The sequence below is a fragment of the Natator depressus genome, chromosome 6 (assembly GCF_965152275.1).
Source record: "Natator depressus isolate rNatDep1 chromosome 6, rNatDep2.hap1, whole genome shotgun sequence".
Taxonomy (NCBI): Eukaryota; Metazoa; Chordata; order Testudines; family Cheloniidae; genus Natator; species Natator depressus.
In genome coordinates, this window is record NC_134239.1 from 58518994 (window position 1) to 58546450 (window position 27457).

Below are 27457 nucleotides of genomic sequence, written 5' to 3' on the forward strand. Positions count from 1 at the left end.
ACTTTACATATAAAATATTTATTAAGTGGAGGGAATTCAGATAAGAGCAACTAAAATTACTAAGGGTTGGAGGGATTCACGAGGAAAAATTAAAACACCTTAATATGAGTAGCTTGGTCAGTATACAAATATGACATTAAGCATGGGGGTGGGGGAGTGGGAAGAATTCCTGAAAAATAGGACATGGGTATAATTAAATGGGATGAAACTAAACAAAACAAATAGCCTTACCATCAGGAAAAATTCCTAACCGTATAATGTTTAAAAAAATGTAAATATTCTCCCTGTACAACAGCAAGGCAGGTGGCAAACTAAAACTGTTGACTACTATCAAAACATTCTTATTTTACTATTACTTTGTCCTCCCACTCCTTCCCCCTCTCCTCCCATTTCTCAGTTTCACCTACCTGTCACATTTTTCATAAAACCAACCTGCAATCTCTTTGAAGCAAGGACTGTTTTGTTACTAGTGTGTAAAGTGCCTGGTATAGTGCCTAATCCCTGACTGGAACACTTATAAATAACAATATTAAAAATACAAAAGCAGTTGATATTCCATGACTTGAGTATTTAAAAGCAGTTTGGACAAAGCACTAGAAAATATTCTGTGGAAAACTATATTGCACTGGTCCTAAAAGAGATGTGACTTCATGGGTCTAAACTAAATCTAATTTATATGATTGTATGATTCAAAGATGAATAAACTAAAGCCTATTCTGTGCATAAAGAAGGTTTTGATATTTTCAAGATATTATTGCAATATTATAGTTAAAGTGGTGTCAGTGGTTCCAATGAACCTGGTTTTACAAAGGTGTATAACATGGCCCTATAAAATGTGTTATGGGCTGGAGCTTGGTATATAAAGTCTTAGCTCAAGATTTATCATTATTTATTCTAATGCATGGGAACCCACAGGGAAGCAGCTAATATACATGCATGGTAGCCACTGGTCTAAGCTAAACATCACTAAACAACTATTTCTTCCTCTCTCATTTGTGATTTAACTCATATTATGTACAACTACCCATATGTGTCAAGTGACAGCTTTAAAACTGAGGTGATAATGTGAGTTATACAGGAACAGTGAAGCAATTTAAATTAGTTAACTTCCTGTTTAACAAATAAACCTTAAATGAAGCAACCTACTTTATAATCTGGTGAACCTTAACACTTCTGAATAACGCAAGTGGAAGGGATTATAAATCAAATCATTATACTATGTACTACTATATACAGTGACCCAGTCCCTTGAATGTGAAATGAAACCACTTTCACCTTGAGCAGTACACTGGTGCAACCTATAGCCACTTCTCATGACTGAATCACACATTCTCCCCAGCAGTTGTGAGGGGAAAAGTACATACAGTTCATATTTATGCATTTCATGCACAGTCAAAGGCAAAAGTATTAATTGCAAGATCCCTAGTTTCATTTTACAGTAAAAGTAATAAATAGATATAGAAATAAAAGGATTGGTCTCCATAACATGTTGTACAATGATCTACAATAAATTAACCCTGATGTTCTTGTCAATATCACTTAGCATTTAACATCTAAAAATGCTTTACAGACATCAAACACTGATTGAAAAGTCTGAGACTATTTAGATTAGAGAGAGGATGAATAAGAAGGGATATAATAAAGGACTACAGAATAACATGATATAGAGGATGTAAATGAGGCACTCCTATTTACTCTCTCTCAGTACAAAAACAAAGGAAATATTCAATTAAATTGAACAGGAACAAATTTAAAACTTATAAAAAGGACATTCTCTTTTACACAGTGCATAATAAACTTGTTACCAAGATCACCCCAGTTCTGTCCTGTTGAATTTTCATCAGTACTCTGGGGATAACAAGAAATAGAGGAAAGGTGTGAAGGTCTCATCAGGGATTAAACAAGTTGCTGAAACAGTATAGGACATGTTTATCATTGTTTACACTTACAGCTAAATAGCATTCAGCACCGGTTCAGCTGAACAGCTTGCTGACAGCCATATTAGTAATGGTTCTACTTCACAGTGTAGACACGTGTCAGACCACAGGATCATGATCTGGCTCATCACCAAGTTTAATTTTCATTCATTCGAACTGTAGCATGAATAAGTATATTATATCCAAGGAAACTCAAGCTACATTGTTGTTTTTCTCTTCAGTATTAAATGTGTCAGAAGACGGTGCATCATCAAAAATTTATCTAATATGGCAAAGGAAAAAATTTTGCATTACAAAACAAAATTAAACTTAAATCACCTCTTTCCCGTTCCAGTGGTGGTCACTGCAAGTCTCAACTGCCCTCCTTTAATCATACCACGGATCAGGGCAGGATCAGTCAAAAATGCATCTCTGAAAGCAACAAAGCCATCAGTTCTGCTTCTGCTCCATGGGCCTAGTGTATATCACATTGTGTTAATTTATCTCAGTACGAAGTGGGGTTATGTTTTAGACTTGATAAGAACAAGTCAGGATTTTCACTGTTGTTGCCATCACTCTTTTCAATCCCGTGTGGATATGGCAAAAACTCTAAAATCAACATAGCTTTGCTTACCCTTCAGATATTTCAGAGGCAGGAAAAGGTGCACATACTCAAACACCCCATTACCAAGATTTGGTCAAGTCATCCAATCTCCCTTAACATCTCCCTTCTATTTCATGATTACATTTTCAAAACTAAAGTGTTCTAGCATTATTTTAAAGCAAAAAGACATCTATGTTCCAGAAGTCATGGCCAGAGGACCCTCTAAACATGATGAATTAAGTAGACATACATAATGACTAACAAAATACTAGGATCAGGCCACAGCATGTAACCTCAAACCATGTTTAGCTCATGGGAGGTGGATACTGTGACTGTGCTTGCCCCTGCTGAAGTGCAATCTATCAGGTGGTTGGGGCACCGTGCCTTGAAAGAGGTAATCACTTCCTCCACAGCAGGAAATAAACAGTCATGATAACAGTGATCTGAAGAGTAGGGATGAAGAAGCCACTTGTGGAACATGCAGGCCTTTTGGGTGTTGATGGACACCTGAGAGGAAACTGCACTCTGTTTCATCAAGACACTACCCAATGAGGATAAAGTACCTTTGGTAAAAGAAAAATGGACAAACTGATTGGAAAGTGGAGGCAATATAAAAGAATTATGTTTTACATGTAGCGTATCTTGGTGGCTGAAGGTATGTTATTCCTAACAGAGATCACACACATAAGGGAATGTAAACATTCCTATCATTAAGTTCATACCTATACTTCACATGGTGTTTGTTTGACAGTTATACTGTCATAATTTTAGACGGTTAAACCTCTGCTCCTGGGTTTATAAAAGATCAGAGCACTTGTCACTCTCAGTGCAGGTAGAATGAGATAGAGTGGTTGTGCAGTTCATTTTCTTTATAATTACACTCCATTAACCTTCCACATGAGAGCTCCCCTATGCTTTCTACCAGCAGCACTAACTGGCTGTGTTTGATAAGGCTCAACAGCGTCTGCAAGTCCAGCATGTGTAACAAAAGGAACGCTTTAATACCGCAGACTTAAGCAAAAATCATATGTAGCTCTATTATACACACACACCCATCCCCTCGTAAACTATGGAATACACGATCTTGACCCTACATGCCAAATGCAATTCTACAAAACAGAAAAATTGTTTACTATATTAAACTGAATATTACTATGCTTTTCCTTCATTGCAGAGTCTTCCCAAGAAAAACTTGTTTAGAGTATTAAAGCATATGGAGCAATATAAAAAAGGTGACATTACATTATAATTAGATCATATTAGTGTCTGCAACTAGAGTACAGCAAAAGGGAAATTACTTTCTAAAATTAAATCTCTCCATGTACTTCTCAGCATCTTTTTTTAAAGAAACCAGCATGGTTAACAAACAACACTAGATCTATCTATAGCCTTCTCAACAGTGACCACATAAATGATAGGTCTTTCTGAAATAGAGACTTATCCTATTAATAATGTATTCTCTGGGAGTTTTTAATTCAGTGCCAGGAATGCTGTTTTCCATGTGCACAAAAGTAGATTAGCGTTTGTGTACACTGAGCAGTGCTGCTGGCACATGCTTTTGCAGATAAAGCGGAAACCAATTTGGGAAGGAGGGACTATGGGCAATTAATCTGGAATAGAATCTGAATTATTTGAAAAACCAAATAGTGCTATCAAACCTGCTCTTAACAATGGCATTTTATAATATCCACTGGCATCTTTAAAGAAATGTTTTTAAAATACTTTCAAATAATTTGGAACCAACAAGTTGTGTACACAGCTGGTATATGTAAGTGGGTAATAATATTCTTGTAATTAACCTGCTTCTCCCTCACCAGTCTCCCTCTACTGTTTCTTACACTGTGCTACTCTACTGTCTGTTACACTGCTACTGGCACCTGTATCCATCTTCATAGACAGAAACATAATCAGGCAATATTTCTTTTTAAAGATAAATTTTGGTAACCTTTAGCTAAGTTTTTTTTTTTATTGCTAGGTTTTTTGTTTTTGTGGGTTTTTTTAAATCTTGGTAACTTTGGAGTGCCTGAAACAGGACATGCTAGCCCTTTAAAACAGGCAATGAGCCCAGCACTGCCTTTGATCTTAGTATCAGCCAAGAAGCAGTAGAATCCAGGCAGATTTCACAAGGCTGATGGGAATTGTAAAGGCCTCAAACAATGCATGTTGGGAAAGGGGACAGTAATATAAAGATCTCACTTTACTGAGAGGAAAACTGAGACAGAACTGCTTTATGAGAAGAGAGGTAAGACTCCTTAGAGAGTACACTCAGCACTCTGAACATCAGATTCCTCTAATATCTCGAATCGGGCACCCAAAATGACTAGCTGCTTTTGAAGATCTTGCACTTCCTTTCTCAGATTGTACTGAATTTAATAATGCCAATTCAGACTTTAGTACAACCTAGCCTAACCTAACCTTATAGTCAAAGTCTTTATGGCATAGCAAGCTCAATCAAAGGTCACATTGTAATCCAATACTCTGGTTCCAAAACTGAGAGGTTACAGAGCACTTACTGCTGGACTGCTGAGAGCTGACCAGTTGCAAGGTGCTGGTTCTCTTCCTCATTTATAGTTTCTGAATAGCTTTTACAAGAAGCTAGAAATATATAAATACGTTTGTAAGATTACTTTCTGGGGTAAACAATGACTGTAGTTGCAGGGATGTTATTTTATCACAAATGGAGGATATGTAGAATCTGTATGATCACAAATAGGAGGGGGTGCTCATGTCAGATACAATCTTTCTATTAAACAGTGGTTCACCCAGAGAACGTATCTAATACATACGAAGCAAAATGTCTTAAGACTTTGGGTAACATTTTCAAAAGCATCTAAGTGACTTAGGAGACTTCAGGCTTATCAACACAGTGCGGTAATGTACTCTACCATGGTGTGATTTCTAATGCACGCTATGAGTTGCATGTTAACTGATCCATATATGCTGCTGCTGCATTGTAATGTGATGTTGTTTGAAACAGTACTGCATTGAAGCGTACTAGAGAACCTTTAGGCCACACCAGGAGGGTTTCCATGGACCAATTAACACACAAGATATTAGTGCGTTTTAGAAATAATACCCTCATAGGATGCATAACCCCATTGTGTAGACAAGACCCATTTTTAAAAGTGAGATTTATCCATTATCTGCACTACAGATTTCTACCAGTATATCGATGTCGGTCAGTGATGTGAAGAGGGGGTGGGGGGATTACTGACCGACAGCTGTGTTGATTCTTGAGGAGATTCAGTTATGCCACAAAAGTGCAATTTAATCAGTATAGCTTGTTTCACTTGTAGGAGGTGGTTTTACTATACCAATATAGAGCAAAGCTTTGTCTGTTTGGTATCCATTCTAGGAGCACTTTGATGATATACTCCTATGCTAATGAAGTGCTCCGAGAATAGATATAGCCTTAAGCTCCTAAATCATTTAGGTACTTTTGAAAATTTCATCCATTGTCTCTTAATGCTACATTGCAACTAAATCCTTTGGAGATGTAAGGATGCTTAGGATTTCTTGAGTGTTTTGGAGGGCTAATATATCACTTTTTCAGAAGACGATCATATTTTAGAATTGCATTGCACTTTTATTTCTGCAAGCAGAGAGATTTTGAATTTGCATACATCTTAATTTCACTTGATACTGCTACAACTTTTTACTCTCTCAGAGCATGTATTAGAGTCATGTCTGAAAACTCCTGAGTCCATGATTTCTAAGACTTCATCATTGAAGTTACTTTTAGAGCAAAGGATTTCAAAGGTGTTGAGTACCAAAATCTCTGAAAATTATGAGTCACTGTAAAATGCAGTTGGAAAACTATGTACTGACAGTTGGAGCAAGCACGCCTCTCTCAAGAACATCACGCTGCAGCTGAAGGGGTCAATCTCTTATCATCAGAGATATGTTGCTGCTTCTTAAATTTTCTATGACATTTCTCCTATTTCCAACACTTTTTACTGTATTACAAAAAACTCACAAGGAATTTTCTTCTATAATTGCTTAACTTTATGCTTTACAGGTAACCTGCAATGAAAAAAATTTGTTTGCACATTGTTTTGATTGTTTGATATATAAAGAAGGCTTAATGGGGTTTTTGGTTTTATATGTTATTTAAACACACATGCATAATGTGTTTGTTTTTCAGATTAGAAATATCATGTCTTTTTCTAATCTTTCTTGCAGGAGAACTCCTTGGAGGACCAGAGAAATTATGACATCACAAGTGACAAGAGTGAAAGTTGTGCAGCTGAGAAAGGGCAAGGATTTTTAGTCAGATTGTCTAGGACGTGCGCGTGTGTGTACGCGTGTTAAGAACTACTTAATTCAAACTCCTCGACAAAAACATTTTGGAGAGAAACTCTCACTATACAGATTTAAAATAAGGTCTGAAAAAGCCCTCAATTCAATTCTCTAGTTCTCCAAAGAGTTCTGCACCAAAATGAAAGACAAGACATGGCATTCCTATTATTCTACTGTAAAAAACAGTGGACAATAAAAACTCATAAAATTAGCTTTTAAGGCCTTCCTTATACATCATAAAGAAACAAAAAGAGACAAAGTATGTGTGGGGGTCCAGGCCAGCATTAAAAACAAAGTTAAAATTTAATTTGCACTTAATGCTGGTGTAAGAATTGGGCAAAACTCACTGTACCTTTTCAAACTGTTGTTTTGGCTGTATGTTTATGCTGGCTGCCTGTTGTGGAGCACATCAACACACTGCTGGGTAAACATGTTTCATGCTGCAAACCAGTTCCAGCAGCTCAACCTGCTCTTACAGACAACAGATAATCTTAGTTAAACTCAGAATTGTTACTTCGTTGGACCTAAATCCAATGACAATTCAACTGTGAATGTGCGGAGAAGCATTAGTCCCAGGTTTAGCATACAAGGGATACTGAGGAGAATGAAAACACAATTTGTCTTCCTCCAGAGCATTCTAAAAACATTAGCTATCAATCGTCTGTCTTAGGTATTTCAAACACACCTGTCTTGGTACCCAACTGCTGAAAAACATGAAATAGTTCTCCTCCCTAGATTTTGTTTGTGTTTTTGAGTGAGTGAGTGGGTGTCTTAAAGACTGGCAACACTCATAGCTGGGTTTCCACATCTGTCATTAACCTAGAGTTAAAGAACCTCTGGAGCCAAGTCTTTCGAATCAGTCAAACTATAAAATCTGCTTTGTATTTGTTCAAGATGCAAACATTCCCATCTTATCTTACCACTGAACTGGAGTGGAATAGGAGGAAAGGATTCAGGGCTTTTGGAAAAATCAGTCATCTATCTAATCTATCTCAACTACAGCAGCAAGGTGCTAAAGCGCAGCTGAATAATTGAGACCAGTTACTTTAAAGCTACAAAAAGAGAAATGTTATCATCAAAATCTCTCAAAAACTGGTCATGAATGGAAATAAAAGTGTCAGTGTTGCTAAGTGTGAAAGATGTCCTATCAACATGAACAGATAGAATGGTGCAAAAATACATTCTGGGATTTTGCCCTTTCTACATACTATTTTATCATTAGCAGAGTGGGGATTTTCATGGAACTTGTTTGAAGGACTACGTAACATGCCTATTACCAGCACTCTTCATCTAAAATGAGTTTCTTGGTCTACACTGGGGATATAGTCAAACTGTCACTGGTTGTGTGGACCTGGGAAAGAAAAGAAAACAAGCTACAAAAAAACCCAGAGAAAATAGAAAAGGAGGAGAAATAGGTACAAGGGAGCAAAGAACATTTATGATCAATGTATAAGCATTTCTGAAAAGAAAGGCATATAAGAAAGGCCCTACCAAATTTATGGTCCATTTTGATCAATTTCACAGTCATAGGATTTTAAAAATCATAAATTTTATCATTTCAGCTATTTAAATCTGAAATTTTACGGTGTGGTAATTGTAGGGACCCTGACCCAGAAAGGAGTTGTGGGGTGATTGCAAGGTTATTGTAGGGGGTGTTGAGGTACTGCTACCCTTACTTCTGGGTTGCTGCTGGTGGTGCTGCCTTCAGAGCTGGGCAGCTGGAGAGTGGTGGCTGCTGGCCGGGAGCCCAGCTCTGAAGGTACAGTCACCACCAGTAGCAGCAGAAGTTAGGATGGCATGGGATGGCATTGCCACCCTTACTTCTGTGCTGCTACCTGCAGAACTGGGCCCTCATTTATCAGCTGCCACTCTCTGGCCGCCCAGCTCTGAAAGCAGCAGTGCAGAAGTAAGGATGGCATGGTATGGTATTGCCACCCTTACTTCTGTTCTGCTGCTGGCATGGCGCTGCCTTCAGAGCTGGGCACCTGACCAATAGCTGCCATTCTCTGGCCACCCAGCTCTGAAGGCAGCACAGAAGTAAGGATGACAATACTGCGACCCCCCCCCCTTAAAATAAACTTGCAACCCCCCTGCAACTCCCTTTTGGGTCAGGACCCCCAGTTTGAGAAACACTGGTCTCCCCAGTGAAATCTGTATAGTATAGTGTAAAAGCACAAAAGACCAGATTTCACAGGGGGAGACTAGATTTCACAGTACATGAAGCATTTTTCGTGGCCATGAATTTGGTAGGGCCCTACATATAAGTATGACACGCACAAAAGCATTTCATAGACTCATAGACTTTAAGGTCAGAAGGGACTGTTATGATCATCTAGTCTGACCTCCTGCACAATGCAGGCCACAGAATCTCACCCACTCACTCTTGTAACAAACCACTGACCTATGTCTGAGCTATTGAAGTCCTCAACTTGTGGCTTAAAGACTTCAAGGTGCAGACAATCCTCCAGCAAGTGACCTGTGCCTCACGCTGCAGAGGAAGGCAAAAAAACCCCAGGGCCTCTGCCAATCTGCCCTGCAGGAAAATTCCTTCCCGACCCCAAATATGGCAATCAGCTAAACCCTGAGCATGTGGGCAAGACTCACCAGCCAGACATCCAGGAAAGAATTCTCTGTAGTAACTCAGATGCCACCCTATCTAGTGTCCCATCACAGGCCATTGGGCATATTTACCACTAATAGTCAAAGATCAATTAATTGCCAAAATTAGGCTATCCCATCATACCATCCCCTCCATAAACTTATCAAACTTAGTCTTGAAGCCAGATATGTCTTTTGTCTCCACTGCTCCCCTTGGAAGACTATTCCAGAAATTTAATCCTCTGATGGTTAGAAACCTTTGTCTAATTTCAAGTCTAAACTTCCTGATGGCCAGTTTATATCCATTTGTTCTCGTGTGTCCACATTGGTACTGAGCTTAAATAATTCCTCTCCCTCCCTGGTATCCCTCTGATATATTTATAGAGAGCAATCATATCTCCCCTCAGCCTTCTTTTGGTTAGGCTAAACAAGCCAAGCTCTTTCAGTCTCCTTTCATAAGACAGGTTTTCCATTCCTCGGATCATCCTAGTAATCCTTCTCTGTACCTGTTCCAGTTTGAATTCATCCTTCTTAAATATGGGAGACCAGAACTGCACACAATATTCCAGGCGAGGTCTCACCAGTGCCTTGTATAACAGTACTAAAACTTCCTTATCTCTACTGGAAATACCTCGCCTGATGCATACCAAGACCGCATTAGCTTTTTTCATGGCCATATCACATTGGCGGCTCATAGTCATCCTGTGATCAACCAATACTACGAGGTCCTTCTCCTCTTCTGTTACTACCAAGTGATGCATCCCCAGTTTATATCAAAAATTCTTGTTATTAAGGCCTAAATGCATGACCTTGCACTTTTCACTATTAAATTTCATCCTATTACTATTACTCCAGTTTACAAGGTCATCCAGATCTTCCTCTACGATATCCCGGTCCCTCTCTGTATTGGCAATACCTCCCAGCTTCATGTCATCCGCAAACTTTATTAGCACATTCCCGCTTTTTGTGCCAAGGTCAGTAATAAAAAGATTAAATAAGATTGGTCCCAAAACCAATCCCTGAGGAACTCCACTAGTTACCTCCTTCCAGCCTGACAGTTCACCTTTCAGTGTGACCCGTTGTAGTCTCCCCTTTAACTAGTTCCTTATGCACCTTTCAATTTGCATATTGATCCCCATCTTTTCCAATTTAGCTAATAATTCCCCATGTGGAACTGTATCAAATGCCTTACTGAAATCAAGGTAAATTAGATCCACTGCATTTCCTTTGTCTAAAAAAATCTGTTACTTTCTCAAAGAAGGAGATCAGGTTGGTTTGGCACGATCTACCTTTTGTAAAACCATGTTGTATTTTGTCCCAATTACCACTGACCTCAATGTCCTTAAATACTTCTTCAAAATTTTTTCCAAGACTTTGCTTACTACAGATGTCAACCTAACAGGCCTGTAGTTACCCAGATCACTTTTTTTCCCTTTCTTAAAAATAGGAACTATGTTAGTAATTCTCCAGTCATACGGTACAATCCCTGAGTTTACAGATTCATTTAAAATTTTTGCTAATGGGCTTGCAATTTCATGTGCCAGTTCCTTTAATATTCTTGGATGAAGATTACCTGGGCCCCCCGATTTAGTCCCATTAAGCTGTTCGAGTTTGGCTTTTACCTCGGATGTGGTAATATCTATCTCCATATCCTCATTTCCATTTGTCGTCCTACCATTATCCCTAAGCTCCTCATTAGCCTCATTAAAGACTGAGGCAAAGTATTTGTTTAGATATTGGGCCATGCCTAAATTATCCTTAACCTCCACTCCATCCTCAGTGTTTAGCGGTCCCACTTTCTTTGTTTTCTTCTTATTTATATGGCTATAGAACCTTTTACTATTGGTTTTAATTCCCTTTGCAAGGTCCAACTCTACATGGCTTTTGGTCTTTCTCACTTTATCCCTACGTGTTCTGACCTCAATCAGGTTGCTTTCCTTACTGATCCCTCCCATCTTCCACTCCTTGTAGGCTTTCTGCTTTTTCTTAGTCTCCTCTCTGAGATGCGTGCTCATCCAGCTTGGTCTAAAACTCCTGCCTATGAGTTTTTTCCCTTTCTTGGGATGCAGGCTTCTGATAGCTTCTGCAACTTTGACTTGAAGTAATTCGAGGCCTCCTCCGCCTTTAGATCCACACGTTCTTCAGTCCAATCCACTTCCCTAACTAGTTTCCTTAATTTTTTTAAGTTAGCCCTTTTGAATTAAAAAACCCTAGTCACAGATCTATTTTTGTTTATCCTTCCATTTAGTTTGAACTGAATTAGCTCATGATCACTCGAACGGTAGTGTACTCCAGTCATGACTACTATTCCACCATGTTTCTGTTATCCCTATAAAATCTGGTTTCACTTCCTGCACCAATAGCTCTAGTTCCCCCATTTTGTTACCTAGGCTTCTCACATTAGTGTACAAATATCTTAATTTTTGCTGTTTGGCTTCTCTCACATTCTTTACCTGATTAGGCACAGACATTCTACCACCAGTATCACCTATTAGACTGATATCTACATTACCCTTCCTCATGTCCATTATCCTACTCACAGCTGTATCCTTTCTTACTTTGTTTTCTTCCCTCTCAATGTTAAAATCCGGCATGGAGATTACCTGGACATCTCCCAACCATCTCCCCCAAATTCCTAGTTTAAAGCTCTCTTAATCAGTTGTGCCAGCCTCCATCCTAGAAGTCTATTTCCTTCCCTACTCAGGTGAAGTCCATCCCAAGAGAACAGTCCTCTGTCCATGAATGCTTCCCAGTGGCCATACATCCCAAAGACCTCCTTATAGCACCACTGCCTGAGCCATCTGTTGATAGTCATAATCTTATCACACCTTTGTTGTCCTTCTTTAGGAACAGGCAGAATCCCACTGAAGATCAGCTGAGCCTCAATTTCCTTAAGCGTCTTCCCCAGCCTGGCATAGTCTCCCTTGATACGTTCCAGCGAGAATCTAGCTGTATCATTTGTTCCCACATGAAGGGCAATCAGTGGATTGTTTCCCGCTCCCGTTAGGACCCTCTTCAGCCTCAGGTTCACATCCCATATCTTAGGACCTGGCAGACAGCACACCCTTCTGTTCTCTGGATCAGCTCTGGTTACAGGCCTGTTTATTCTTCTCATTAAGGAGTGCCCAATCACGTAGACCTGCTTTTTCCTGGTGATAGATTCTCCGGTCTATCCCCTGTTCCCTCTGGCTGCAAGTCCCCTCGATTCCTATTGTCCCTTGCAATCCTCTGCAATCCATCCCGTATCCTCCTGGGGCTCATATTTGGTGGTTTCTCCATTGACTCTTGCCCTCTTCCTATAGGAGGACTAGCTGCTCTTCTCTTCTTCCTTGCCCTCTCACCTTCAGTGACCACCTGCTGTGCCCCTTCTTCATTTTCCAACTCCGCAAACCCGTTCCTGAGCTCTATTTCTTCTTCACTAGCCCGTCTTTCCTCTGCCTGGTTCTCTTGGTCACATGCTTCCACTGTCCACTTTCCTCACCCAGCAGTCTCTCCTCAGAGTTCTTTGGTCCTCCTTCCATCTGCAAGTCTGAGGTTTTCCCTTCAGCCTACTCATATCTTTGCTCCATCATCCACTCGAACCCCCTTCTAAACTCAGCCAGAGTTTCCACCTGCATCTCCAATCCTCGGATCTTTTCTTCCATCAGCTCTATCAGGCGGCACTTCATGCAAACGAAACTCTTTTCAGGTACCCCCTCCAGGATTATGTTACATGCTGCAGCTTTCACATCCAGTCTTCTTCATTGTGTCTTCTACTGCTTGGGTCACTACCACTGCTGCCTTTGTATATGTCATAGCCTAGTCCTGTTAGTCCAGGAAACACAGACCAAACCAAAGCACCACCACCCACAGCAAAACAAACCCCAAACGATCACTAAAACACTGCCAGACCATCACACACTCCCTTCACTAGCCTGTCTGTTCCTCTGCCTGGCTCTCTTAGTCTTCCCCCCAAACTCCCTTGCAAACTCCACTGTTTACAGCTCTGTTTGCTGGCTTCTATGCCGCTGCGTGACTGGCTGGCTACCTTTATAGGACGCCTAGTCAGAGAAGCCCCGCCCCCACTCAGGGCTCAGCTTCTCTCCCAGCACTCTGCCCCTACCAGCCTAAATACCTTCTCCTCCAACAGAACTCCCACTCAAAGTCCCGTTTACAGCTCTGTTTGCTGTCTCTCATTGATGTGATGCTGTCTCTCCTGCCTCTCATTGATGTGATGAGAGCAATCCTGTCTCTTATTGATGTGACGCTTGTGACCCGCAAGTAGCCCAAGTGGATGCTGGAAGTGCAGGGCAGTATCACTACAAAATGCTCTAACCAGGATTGCTTCAACAAGCATAACTATCCTACTACATATCAGAGGGGTAGCCGTGTTAGTCTGTATCCACAAAAGCAATGAAGAGTCCAGTAGCACCTTAAAGACTAACAGATTTATTTGGGCATAAACTTACGTGGGTAAAAAACCCACTTCTTCAGATGCATGGAGTGAAAATTACAGAAACAGGCATAAATATATATTGGCACATGAAGAGAAGGGAATTACCTTACAAGTGGAGAACCAATTTGAAGGCCAATTTAGTTAGGGTGGATGTGGTACACTCCCAATAATTGATGAGGAGGTGTCAATACCAAGAGAGAGAAAATTTCTTTTGTAGTGAACCAACCACTCCCAGTCCCTGTTCAAGCCCAAAGTGATGGTGTTAAGTTTGCAAATGAATTGTAGCTCAGCAGCTTTTCTTTGAAGTCTGTTTTTGAAGGTTTTTTTTGTTGAAGTATGGCTACTTTTAAATCCGTTATTGAGTGTCCAGGGAAATTGAAGTGTTTGCCTACTGGCTTTTGTATGTTACCATTCCTGATGTCTGATTTGTGTCCATTTATCCTTTTACATAGAGACTGTCTGGTTTGGCCAATGTAAATGGCAGAGCAGCGTTGCTGGCACATGATGGCAAATATCACATTAGTAAATGTGCAGGTGAATGAGCCTCTAATGGTGTGGCTGCTGTGGTTGGGTCCTATGATGGTGTCACTAGAGCAGATATGGGGACAGAGAAGGCAACGGGGCTTGTTACAGGGACTGGTTCCTGGGTTAGTGTTTCTTGTGGTGTGGTGTGTAGTTGCTGGCGAGTATTTGCTTCAGGTTGGGGGACTATCTGTAAGCAAGGATTGGCCTGCCTCCCAAGGCCTGTGAGAGTGCAGGATTGTTTTCCAGGATAGGTTGTAGATCGTTGATGATGCACTGGAGAGGTTTTAGCTGGGGGCTGTACGTGATGGCCAGTGGTTCTCTGTTGTTTTCCTTGTTGGGCTTGTCCTGTAGTAGGTGACTTCTGGGTGCCTGTCTTGCTCTGTCAATCTGTTTCCTCATTTCCCCGGGTGGGTACTGTAGTTTTAAGAATGCTTGATAGAAATCCTGTAGGTGTTTGTCTCTGTCTGAGTGATTGGAGCAAATGCGGTTGTACGTTAGGGCTTGGCTGTAGACAACGGATCGTGTGATGTGTCCTGGATGGAAGCTGGAGGCATGTAGGTAAGTACAGCAGTCAGTAGGTTTCTGGTATAGGGTGGTATTTATGTGACCATCACTTATTTGTACTGTAGTGTCCAGGAAGTGGATCTTTTGTGTGGACTGGTCCAGGCTGAGGTTGATGGTGGTGTGGAAATTTTTGAAATCCAGGTGGAAATCTTCAAGGAGGTTTTTTACCCACGAAAGCTTATGCCCAAATAAATCTGTTAGTCTTTAAGGTGCCACTGGACTCCTTGTCGTTTTTATCCTACTACATATTACACACACAGACACGTAGACCAGGTGCCTGTCACGTAATTATATTTTAAGCTCTACAGGGCATAGACCCAGTCTTCAAAAATCTGTCTGCAAAGCATCTAGCACACTTTAGAACTATACAAACAGTAAAACTAATAATTCATCAGACATTCTTATTCTGGTCCACACTGTGAATATATTTATTATGTGCAAGACAAACAATAAAGGATTATATCCTTCTGTTTGAGTTCCCCAAATTTTCCTATTCCAGTTTAGCAGAGCAATGATAAAGGTAAGCTTTTTCCCCAAATCCTGAATACCTTTGTTCAGCTTCTAGATTTCAGTCTGCACCAGGGGTTCCATTTTTTGCGTAGGGGGCAGAGACTGATTTTCTTCATCTTGGCCAAAGAAGACCACAAACCTGGCCAGTGACCCACATTGCTTGAGAAATTGCACCAATAGCAGAAGCTATAAAGGCAACCGCTTTTAGGCCAGCAACAGTATATTCAGAATGAACAGACTGCACTAAAAGATTTTTCTCCCACACACAAAACCAAACTGTTCCTGTGCCCCTTAGCTCTGACGGAGCCTGCCTCTTAGTTGATGAGCAAGTTGTTATTTAGAAAAGAATTTTCTTAGCCCATACTGGAAATTCACTCTCAAGCACAATCAGCTGTATTGGTCAGTATTCAGTGGATTTCAGAGATTCTTTGGCATGGAGACCAGATGCTAACATATTCTGAAATACTGCTGAACACATGGCTGAAACATACTTAGGGAGGGGAAAAAGGTATATATTTCTGTAAACGTATCTATTAGATACATACACTTCTGAATGATCAGTGCTGATTATTCCTGGTTGTTATAGTTGAAGATTCACATCAGTGTTTTTTTTTTTTATTTGTTAGTAGCGTAGGAGTCTAGTTATGAGTAAAAATATTAAGACATAGATATGTGCTACATAACTGGTTCTTTCAGCCACTCGCAGAGCAGCTTACCTGGAACAACTTAAGCAGTTCAACCATCCTCCCCCTTCTCCTGGGCACACATTAGTTAGCAGTGCAGTCCGAGACAGAGAGAGAGAGAGAGTGTGTGTGTGTGTGTATATATATATATATATATATATATATATATATATAAATTTATTTTAAAGACAGAAAAGAAGAAAGCATGAACAACTTTAACCGAACATTTTTCATGATGCTTACCTTTTTTCTATTACACAGTTGCCAGACTTTCAAGAGAAAACTGGATACATTATAATAACTGTGACAACAGGCCATGAGAGAATAAAACCAATAAGAAACCTTTCCGTTCAGTTCTTCACAAGGCTGTCACTTGTACTAGAAAAATGTCACTTTGATGCCCTGTTTGCATTCCAATTCTAACAACAAGGAGAAGGATGGAGGTCTCTGGTTTCTATGACAACCCAGATGGGCCACAATACAAGATACTTACAAATGTTCAATTGCAGGGATGCCAAATCAAATTAAGCCAGAGTTTGCACTACTTCATAAAAACTAAAATGAAAAAAAAACCCACCACAACAAAAAATACAAATGTCAAAAAAGGATGACATTTCAGCCACAGGCTCAAAGATTTAGGAAACAAAGGATAGAGAAAGAAGTCACATTTCTCTATAAAAATAAATAAAGTCAACACCAAAAAACTGAAATCCTAATTTACGTGAGTAAATGTTTTCATTAAAAACTAGACTACTGGAAAATTACTAGCAGACATCAAGAGTGAAAAACAGGACCCAAAAATAACATGGATTTTATTAACTTACTTAAATCACTATAAACAGGCACATTTGTCATCACGCTGTATTTTCATGACTAGTTTAGCTCTATGAGTTACTTCTCGATCTTTTTCTCAGTGTCTGCCTCTGCATTAGTCCTCCTTGACCCTTCTGCAGAAGGCACATATAACGACATTAATTTCAACTGAAGAAGTTAGATTAACAATAGCGTAGAAGTGAAATGCTTTGGTAACACTAACAGAGATGCTGCAAAAACATTAATGTAGGTTTTTAAATGTATTAACTGGCCAACTGTTAAAGCCGGATACAGTTATTTCTCATCAATGGCAGAAACTTCACTACAGAACAGAATGGTGACTGAGTGTTCTGGAAACACAGATAGCTGTCACAGGCAAGCTTGTTTAGCTTACATTAGTCAATGTCCCTTAAGCAAGAATTTTAAGTGTTTTTTCTATTGTTTTCAAATGTGGAGTTCAACATATACAGTTCCCCCAGTTAAGGATTCCTTAATGAATATAGGTTTTAAATGCACAATACATTATTTTGCAACTTGATATATTTGCAACGTCTGACATATTATAGAGATTATTTCCCCCATCAGTCATTGCCCCTGTTAAATTTATTCTGCTTCTTCTTTCAATCCAAACACAAGGTAGTGGACAGTCTTTGTTAAATGTAGGATAGCTAACATGGTTCATAGCAAGATTGATCACTACATAGTTTTAGGAGGTTTATCTTCTTTGGGGAGAGGAGAAGAGGGAGGGGACGGAAAGGATTAACAGCTGTGCCTAGTCAAAATAATCCAAAATTAGAGGGACTGTAGCATTTAAAATTGGAACAGAGTACCTTAAAATCTGGGCCTGTGCAAATGCCTTTAAAATGTTCTATTAAAATCTGCAGACACTTGCCCTTCATAATATATTCCGCTTTTGAGTGTTGCTATTCCGTACTATTCCTCCAAGCACTCTCAGAACTATCCTGGAAAGATGCAATCTTTATCTAACACCCATGTTATTTCAACCTTAAACATGTATCATTATGCAAATACACCTCCCTAAAATAAAAATTATTTATATGTTAAGTTTCATCTGCAATTGATTCTTTTAGAAAAGCACTTCCAATATCTACCTAAAAAAAGAGAAGATAAATTATTTCAGATTTACAAAGATTGGAAGAATGGAGTATTAAAAAGGAACATGGTCAAACAGACCCATAACATGTTTAACTGTACTTTGCCTTAAGGCTTTTGTTTCTTCTTAATTTTACATATTTGTATTTTTAAAAGTTTACTTTTCTGTCAATAAGAAATTAAAAGAAAAGTTAGTGAAACATTGTCATACCACCTGTACAGAAAGACAAGGAAACATGATCTGCAACAACAGTTAATGCTAATTTTAGAATTGTGCCAGCACCATCACTAATGATGGTGCATAAACAAGAAAGTCAACCAAAAGAGCTCTGCCAATTTCACCTCCACAAAAAACACAGCAAATACATCAAGATTTGCCACATGGAAAAGGATAGCACTGGTGGAAAATAAATACTTTTCAAGTTTCTAAGAGGCTTTTTACAAACAATCAAAAGGGGGAAAAATGATATTAGAAGCTATAAAAAAAAAGTAGTTGACAGCATGCTTTTAAATGTCCAACCATTTCAAGTTGTTGCCTCTAAAATACATCCTTTTACTGGAAAAGATATTCTTCAGAGATTCTATTCTTTGCTCTCTTATTAAACTGACATTAATATTTTCAGGTATAGCATACCTACACAACATGGAGTAAGTAATTATCTCTTAAAGGCAGATAAATACTGTGTTGCAATTGTTTTGCTACATCTTGTCATGAAGAATCAAACTTTGTTGTTCAAACCTTTAGTGTACTGCACCAGATTACTTTCTCATCACCACAGTAATTGGTTTGGTCTCTCTCACCATTGTCTTTTTTCCCCCTAAAATGAGTTTAAATTAAAACCTACTTCAAACTGATATGCATATGATCATATTGCATACAGGAAAATATGTATCCTCAGAAACATTCCTCTGCAAGTGTTTCTCTATTAGTTATAAATGAATGAGGATAGAAACAGCCTTTGTATTGCAAAACTTGAATGCCAACAAACTAGCAACTACAAAACGAGCATTAAAGACAGCATCAGCACCAATCAGGTTTTCCCACATGCACCAAAAAGCTTACTGTGTGCTGCACAATTAAGTCTCCACAGTTCAAAGTACTGACTGCCACACTAGTCTAGAAGTAATCTCACTATTCAAAAGTGTGTGCATCTGATTTGACTCAAATCACTTCCAACAGGATATGGAAATTGGTTTGGGGAAAAGGGGGGTTTGTAGGCCATCAGTGCACCTTGAAATTATTAACTGATGGTCTCTGAAAAATAACAACTTGTTAAAAAAAAAAGCTATGTACAAATAATACACTTTAATTATTTAAATGCCCACAATGGCTTGTAAAAACACCTGTTTTCCTTTTTGAAAACTGCGTGATTTTTAAAAACATTCTATATAGACTATAAATAATACATATCACAAGGAGAAATAAAAAAACAACTGAGAAGTTACTTTTCTATTTCACATGTCTGGTGTCTGAACAGCCAAAATGCCCAACAACTGGGTTTGTTGTTAATCCTATTTGTTGTAAATTACATTGTTATAAATAAAATATATACAAAAATTTTCAAACCAGTGACAAGAGGCGTGTTTCAAGAGGTAAATGCCAACTTTAAATTTTAAACAGCTTTCTAGGGTATTTATAAATAAAAACTAGTAGAAGGTTAGAGATTAAACAAATAATTATTATATTCTAAAATAGAAGTCTCTAATACTCAGTATTATAAACCTGTTCTTACTTTTGAGTTTTTAATGCCCAGGATCAGTGAGTCAATCTTCTTCTCACAAAAGAAGAAAGACTGCACCAGCGGAATATTTGCCTATCTGAGGGCTCAACACCTTTTTATTTGCCTTGTACTTATCACTGTGTGACTGTCAGACCTATAGGATGGTTACTTTGGATTACCTATTGTGACCTCAGAGCTAAGAATCCCAAATGAATTTATTTCCATGAACTGTTGCCTTCCTGAGATGACATGGAAAAAGTGTCGCTTAATGAATTAATGCCATCTAGTGGGACTGAGGGGATTTCAGTTTAAACTAGTTTACAGCCACCTATTACCAATTGGCTAAAACTTACTGGTAAAAATTGGGTACAGTAGTTATTATTTACACTACTGGGAGTGTGTTCTGATTAGACATTTAATTAAAGAATGGGGAAGTTCCTATTCACAGAAGAAAATATCGTTATTTTAATTCCTGACAGATCTCTCAACCCTCTGAAAATGTTCTAAATTTGCACTTGCAATGAAAGCTCTGAAATATTTCAATCATGGTGTAAGGATATTTCATTCATGTCAATCTTCAAACTATAAACAGTCAATAAAATTACTGCTAGCCTTAACTCCACATTCAATGTTAGATCTCTCCTGCATGACATTGCTTAGTGTTAAAACACAATACATTACTTTATTTACAAAGGTTCTAACTGAAAACAAAATCTCCAATCCAACTCCTGCTGCTTTGCACTGCTCCAGCAGTTTAAAGCAGTTGGAAACCAAGTATAATCAGCAACCCAAAGATTCCCTCAATGCAGGGAAACCCCAAAGGGCACAGAAACTCATACACCACTTACTGCAGGAACTTAGCATAAGGACTCTGCCCAGAGCTTCCATACACCCTCACTTTCCATACCTCCCCAACTGCTGTAATGGGCTGGGAGAAACCAGATGAAAGACACAGCAGCCCTCAGGTTGCTTTAACTAACAATGGATATCAGCCTGGTCTCCAGTCAGTCCTAGGATCAAAAGAGCAGAAAAGATCATTTAAAGCAATCTTTGCTCCTCTCCACATTTCTCTAGTCCTGTGTGAACTGCAAATTGACTTGATCAAATACTCTGGCTCATTGTTTGATTTTAAAAAAAGCATTCATCCATCTCTTTATTTCCATTTTCTTCTCTTTCCCCCTCTCTCCATCACCATCTTATTTATCCCCATCTTTCTTTCATTGGATTATGGACAACTAAAAAAAATGAACCAAAGCTGATTACCATATCCATAATCACGAGACAAAAAAAATTACGAAAACATTACTTAAATATAAAATAGCCAAATTCTGTACTGGTGTAACTCTGTTATCTTCAATAGATTGAAGCCAACAGAGAATCTGGCCCACAATTATACAGGTAATACAAATATTACAGCTATAAAAGAATCACTAACGCTCCCACTATTTCCCTCCCATAACGACCTCTCAAGTGTTCTAAATTTCAAGGTACATTCCATTTTTTGCGTGAATCAACCTACCTGCCATGCATCACCACCAAGCTGAAGTTGGGAAGGAACAGAGCATACACTGTGTGTCTAATAAAATACTCTGTACCCTTGGGGAAGGTGCACTAAACTACAAGCCAAGAGACCATGGATGCTAAGTTTACCTCTTCCACTTACTATTGTTTATGTTTCTGGGCACTTCATTATTACTGAACATAGTCTCTCACCCCTTACTCTAGGAGGGAAGTAAGTATTACTCCTCCCATTTTACAAATGAGTTTATCGAGAGATTGCACAAGGGCACGTTTGGCAAACCTGAAAATAGAGCACAGGTTTCCAACCAGACAGAAACAAGTGTCATCCATACAGCCCCACTGCTTTTCCGATTTTTGCACCAAATACAAGTACTTGACTGTACTGTCCGAAACTGCTGCTCTAAACACTGGACCACATGGGGGTTGCCAGGTGTCCAGTTTTTGACTGGAATGCCCAGTCAAAAAGGGACTCTGGCGACTCTGGTCAGCATCACTGACCGGGCCATTAAAAGCCCAATCAGCGACACAGAGGAGCTAAGGCAGGATCCCTGCCTGCCCTGGCTCCCTGTGGCTCCCGGAAGCAGCCAGCATGTCTGGCTCCTAGGTGGAGGGGCCAGGGGGCTCTGTGTACTGCCCCGAGCACCGGGAACTGAGACCAATGGGAATGGTGGGGGCAGCACCTGCGGGAGTTGGAAGAGTGCAGAGCCCCCTGGCCCCTCAGCCTAGGAGCTGGACATGCCTTAGCCCTGCTGTGCAGCCAACCAGGAGCCACCTGAGGTAAGCGCCACCTGGCCACAGCCCGCACCCCCTCCCACACCCCAACCCCCTGCCCCAGGTCGAAACCCCATCCTGCACCCTAACTCCCTCCCAGACCATTCACCCCAAGCCTCTGCCCCCTTCCACATGCCAACCCCCGCTCCAGCCCTGAACCCCCTCCTGTACCCGAAACCCCTCATCCCTGGCCCCACCCCAGATTCCACCCCCCCCAGCCTGAGCGCACACCCCCTCCTGCATCCCAACCCCCTACCCCAGCCCTGAGCCCCCTCCCGCACTCTGAACCCCTCTGCCCCAGCCCGGAGCCACCTCCCGCACCCTGAACACCTCATTTCTGGCCCCACCCCAGAGCCTGCACCCCCAGCCAGAGCCCTCACCCCCTCTCACACCCCAACCCCCTGGTGAAGCCCAGTGAAAGTGAGTGAGGGTGGGGGAAATCGAGCGACGGAGGGAGGGGGCGGATGGAGTGAGCAGAGGTGGGGCCTCAGATAAGGGGCTGGGCCTGGGGAGGGGCAGGGCAAGGGTGTTTGGTTTTGTGCGATTAGAAAGTTGGCAACCCTAGGCCACACTCCCTTCCAAAGTAAGAAACAAAACCCAGGAATCCTGATACTCAAAACTCTACTGCTGTCGAGCAAATCATCGAATCATAGAATATCAGGGTTGGAAGGGACCTCAGGAGGTCATCTAGTCTAACCCCCTGCTCAAAGCAGGACCAATCCCCAACTAAATCATCCCAACCAGGGCTTTGTCAAGCCTGACCTTAAAAACCTCTAAGGAAGGAGATTCCACCACCTCCCTAGGTAACGCATTCCAGTGTTTCACCACCCTCCTAGTGAAAAAGTTTTTCCTAATATCCAACCTAAACCTCCCCTGCTGCAACTTGAGACCATTACTCCTTGTTCTGTCATCAGCTACCACTGAGAACAGTCTAGATCCATCCTCTTTGGAACCCCCTTTCAGGTAGGTGAAAGCAGCTATCAAATCCCCCCTTATTCTTCTCTTCCGCAGACTAAACAATCCCAGTTCCCTCAGCCTCGCCTCATAAGTCATGTGTTCCAGTCCCCTAATCATTTTTGCTGCCCTCCGCTGGACTCTTTCCAATTTTTCCATATCCTTCTTGTAGTGTGGGGCCCAAAACTGGACACAGTACTCCAGATGAGGCCTCATCAATGTCGAATAGAGGGGAACGATCACGTCCCTCGATCAGCTGGCAATGCCCCTACATATACATCCCAAAATGCCATTGGCCTTCTTGGCAACAAGGGCACACCGTTAACTCATATCCAGCTTCTCGTCCACTGTCACCCCTAGGTCCTTTTCCGCAGAACTGCTGCCTAGCCATTCGGTCCCTAGTCTATAGTGGTGCATGGGGTTCTTCCGTCCTAAGTGCAGGACTCTGCACTTGTCCTTGTTGAACCTCATCAGATTTCTTTTGGCCTTATCCTCTAATTTGTCTAGGGCCCTCTATATCCTATCCCTACCCTCCAGCGTATCTATCTCTCCTCCCAGTTTAGTGTCATCTGAAAACTTGCTGAGGGTGCAATCCACACCATCCTCCAGATCATTTATGAAGATATTGAACAAAACCAGCCTGAGGACCGACCCTTGGGGCAGTCCACTTGATACTGGCTGCCAACTAGACATGGAGCCATTGATCACCACCCGTTGAGCCCGACAATCTAGCCAACTTTCTATCCACCTTATAGTCCATAGCTGCTGTCTAAGCCACTAGCAAAGCAATTAACACTTTGCCCCATACTTGCTGTTCCACATGGAGGATAGCACTAAACTGAGGAACTGAAGGTCCTTGATTCAAATTCTACTCCTAAACTACATGTGGGGTGTCTATATATGTGTGTTATGATTGTGGTTGCCCATGGTAGAATTTGTTTTCCAATTTTCTTTTCAAAGAGCTAGCTTATTTAATTCATACCATCTCATTGTACAAATCAACATATTGCTAGTTCTCATTGGGGATCACTAATTCAGTTTTGTACCACTGAACATTCTTAGCTTCATTTCTTCTTTGCCTTTTTTTTTTTTTGGCAAATCTCTAAAAATAGTTAACAATGTCAACAAAAAGAGGATTTTTCCCACTAAAGTCACAATTTATTAATCCTGTGCTGCTTGATTGCAGAAGACTGTGTTTCTTTAACACATCAGAGCACAAAATGAGGAACACTATTGCAATGTAAGCTGCATTCAGTTGTCAAATGCTATTCAACTGAGTCTCATTGCATATTTCCTTATTAAACATTCTTTTTCCCAGCTGCCTCACAAAAAGAAAAATGTGGTGTTATTTGGGTAAGTCAATATGCTAATTCTATTTAAAATCTTCCTTTTTTGTTTTCTCTCGCTACAGAGAAAAAACAAAAAATATACTTCACAAAAGAAGATCGTTTCAAGTACACTTGTAAGAACTGCATTATCAGCTCTGCTCAATGGGCCATCTAGTCTAGTATTCTGCTTGCAGCAGTGGCCTATGCTCAGTAATGCAGGGAAAAGCAATGCCTCACACACAAGTTTGTACAGGTTATTTGGCAAAAATTCCTCTTCCCAAATACTGCAAGAAATTACTGGGTAAAATGTTATGGCTTTTATATGTAGGATGTCAGACTAGATTGTCATAATGGTCCCTTCTGGCCTTACAATCTGTTGTCCCTTGTCAATTTGGACTGAGCTTCTATCATGGTGTATACCATATTTATTAAAAGAAAAGGAGTATTTGTGGCACCTTAGAGACTAACAAATTTATTTGAGCATAAGCTCACAAAAGCTTGTGCTCAAATAAATTTGTTAGTCTCTAAGGTGCCACAAGTACTCCTGTTCTTTTTGCAGATACAGACTAACACAGATGCTACTCTGAAACCATATTTATTAATATTTCATTTGATCTTCTTTTAAAACGGTCTTTGGACTAATTTTCTTACCAAAATCAATTCTATAAAATTACAACTATAAAAGGTTTGGTCGTGATTCCATTTAAGTCTGCGGCAAAACCTCCACAGACTTCAATAGAGATTAAAAAATTAGGCTAATATTGTAAACTGTATCATTTACAATAATAATATTTGCAAAGAAATTAATGGTAATAAGACATCAAACCATATGGGTCTAATCTTGTAGTCAATTCAGACAAAACTGACATTTATTCCAATGAAATGTTTGCATGGGTAAACACTGCAAGAGGAGATCACAAAGAGAAGAAATCTGCACCACTACATTCAGTTGCTGGAGAAATTACTGTGATGCCACAAAATACACACACACACACACACCTTCAAGTAGATAATACAAAAGAGAAATGTTAAGCACAAATTATGGCTTAATACAATGCATTTATTTGTATCTCTGCAAGTTCTTGCATGCATGTACACCTGTCTCTTAAGGAGACAACACTCCCCAGCCTGGTTCAAGATGCTGGCAAAAGATATACCACATCTCATGACAACTGCAAAATTAATGCAGGCCACTAGCATAAGCAGCAAGAACACACAAATAATTTTCATTAAAGCAGGATCTTAGTTTAAGTTGTAATGAATAATGGGAGGAATGTATGAAAATAATACAGAAACAGATTTTCAAAAGTACTCATCATCTAGCAGTTCTTATTTGAAAATCTGGCCATTTCATTTCAACGCCTAACAGGAATTGAATTGTTTTGAAAATCCAGTCCCAAAAGTGGATACTGAGCACTTTTGAAAATTTGGCCCATGGTCTATAAAGCAGAATGGTTTCTAAAAAGAATTTTTTAAAAGAATTTTTTATGCACCTTCATCAGGTCTTTAATGGGCTCAAATTAAATATTAATATCTTCTCATCATTGCAAAGGCTCTGTGAGTTGCAGACTACATTGTCCAAACTTTTGCAGCTCTCATTTTAAACACAGAAGGAAGGAGCTAGTTTTAACACTTTCCAGATGACAGAAATAAGCATCAGCGTTTTAAATTGCCACTAGAAGCACTTTCTGATACTCTCAGAACTTGCGTTTCAAATAAAGTTACATCAAATCAAATCAACTGAATATTACTCATTTTATCATTCAAGAACAAGTGTGATGAAACCATGTTATAACTAAATAAGCAAAATTCATAATTCATACTATATCAGAAAGCAAGCTGCATTTTAAGTCCCTCCAACAGAAAAAGGAAATGGAAAGAGATACAAACATAGTGAAATGACTGAATCGCTTTCTGAAATAAATAGCACACTTTAGAATCACCCTTAACTAAAAAATGAAATGTCTACTTGGTCAGTTTAAATTGAACATTTAAGGCAATATGAATATCTGACATAATGACACTAAAATCTTGTATCAATAACAGACTGCCTACAATAAAACAAGAGCATGGTTTTGGCAACCTCCTGCTTCCTGCACACCTCTCTCCTCATATGCCCAGGCAAAGAAGACGGCCAACATGGATAGTGCATTACGGACAGAACTGAGCATGTGCCAAGAAAACTGATGAACACATACAGGGAAAAGCTCTCAGACATCATTAGTGCACTGTGTGGCTCCTAAAGGAAACCACGGCTTTGCAGTTATACCTACATTACCAGGTGCATATGCATTAAATGGCATTTCCAGTGATATGCTAACTACATACAGGATTCATTTAATCCACCACTGACAGATTATTCAACTGCCTTTGGAAAATGTTTAATACCACATAGCAATACTATTACTAATATTCAGCAAATTATCTTTCATATGGTTTAAAAACATTAATTGATTAATCCTCACAAAGTCCTTGTGACATAGGGAAGTAGGCAAGTATCTTTTATTCCTTAATTTTACAGATGGGGAAACTGTAACAGAGAAATTAATAAGAAAATTACAAACTTGGATACTCAAAGTTAGGCAGTAAAATCCATAATTAGGCCTCTAGACAGAAGTGGCCCCATTTTCAAAGGTGTTGAAGTTAATGGAAGCTGTGGGTGCTCAGCACTTCTAAAAATCAGACTACTTTTAAGTAGGAGTCGAATCCAAGTTTAATAATTTTGGCTTAATTTTTTGTTTTTAATTTATTTTAAATGATTTTCCCAAGGCCACAGATTGGGAGTGAACATCAGAGCCTGGATTACTGAGGAGTTCCTGGCCCCTAACCTCTGTTCTCTGGTCTAGCACATGCTCCCCACCTCTCTGTGCTAAATTTTAATGAATTTAAGCTGTGTCCCAATATGCATGTTAATTACACACACACACACACGTACGTACGTTGGGGCACTGGTACAAAAGTAATAAGAATTCGAAACTAGCTACTGAATCAACACCACTTCCTGTAACACTTAGATGAGCCACCTCTAAGGAATGCCTAAGGATTGGCCTGGGCTCATTTTGCTGCTTGTCAAATCTGACAGGATGACAGCCTGAGGTGAAG

The 27457-nt window shown here is 39.9% G+C and overlaps 1 protein-coding gene across 6 annotated transcripts in view; it reads right to left on the reverse strand.

The window, feature by feature from the left end:
* Window positions 1-27457, reverse strand: part of PHF21A (PHD finger protein 21A) — a 236619-nt gene that overhangs the window by 56872 nt on the left and 152290 nt on the right. The window contains exon 1 of one of the 6 annotated variants that reach the window (XM_074955349.1): window positions 16378-16467. The exons of the other annotated variants lie outside the window; for them this stretch is intronic. Coding sequence (XP_074811450.1) covers window positions 16378-16452 — 75 coding nt within the window. The 5' untranslated portion in view covers window positions 16453-16467. Of the gene's footprint in view, window positions 1-16377; window positions 16468-27457 lie in introns of those variants that run through there. 6 annotated transcript variants of the gene reach the window in all.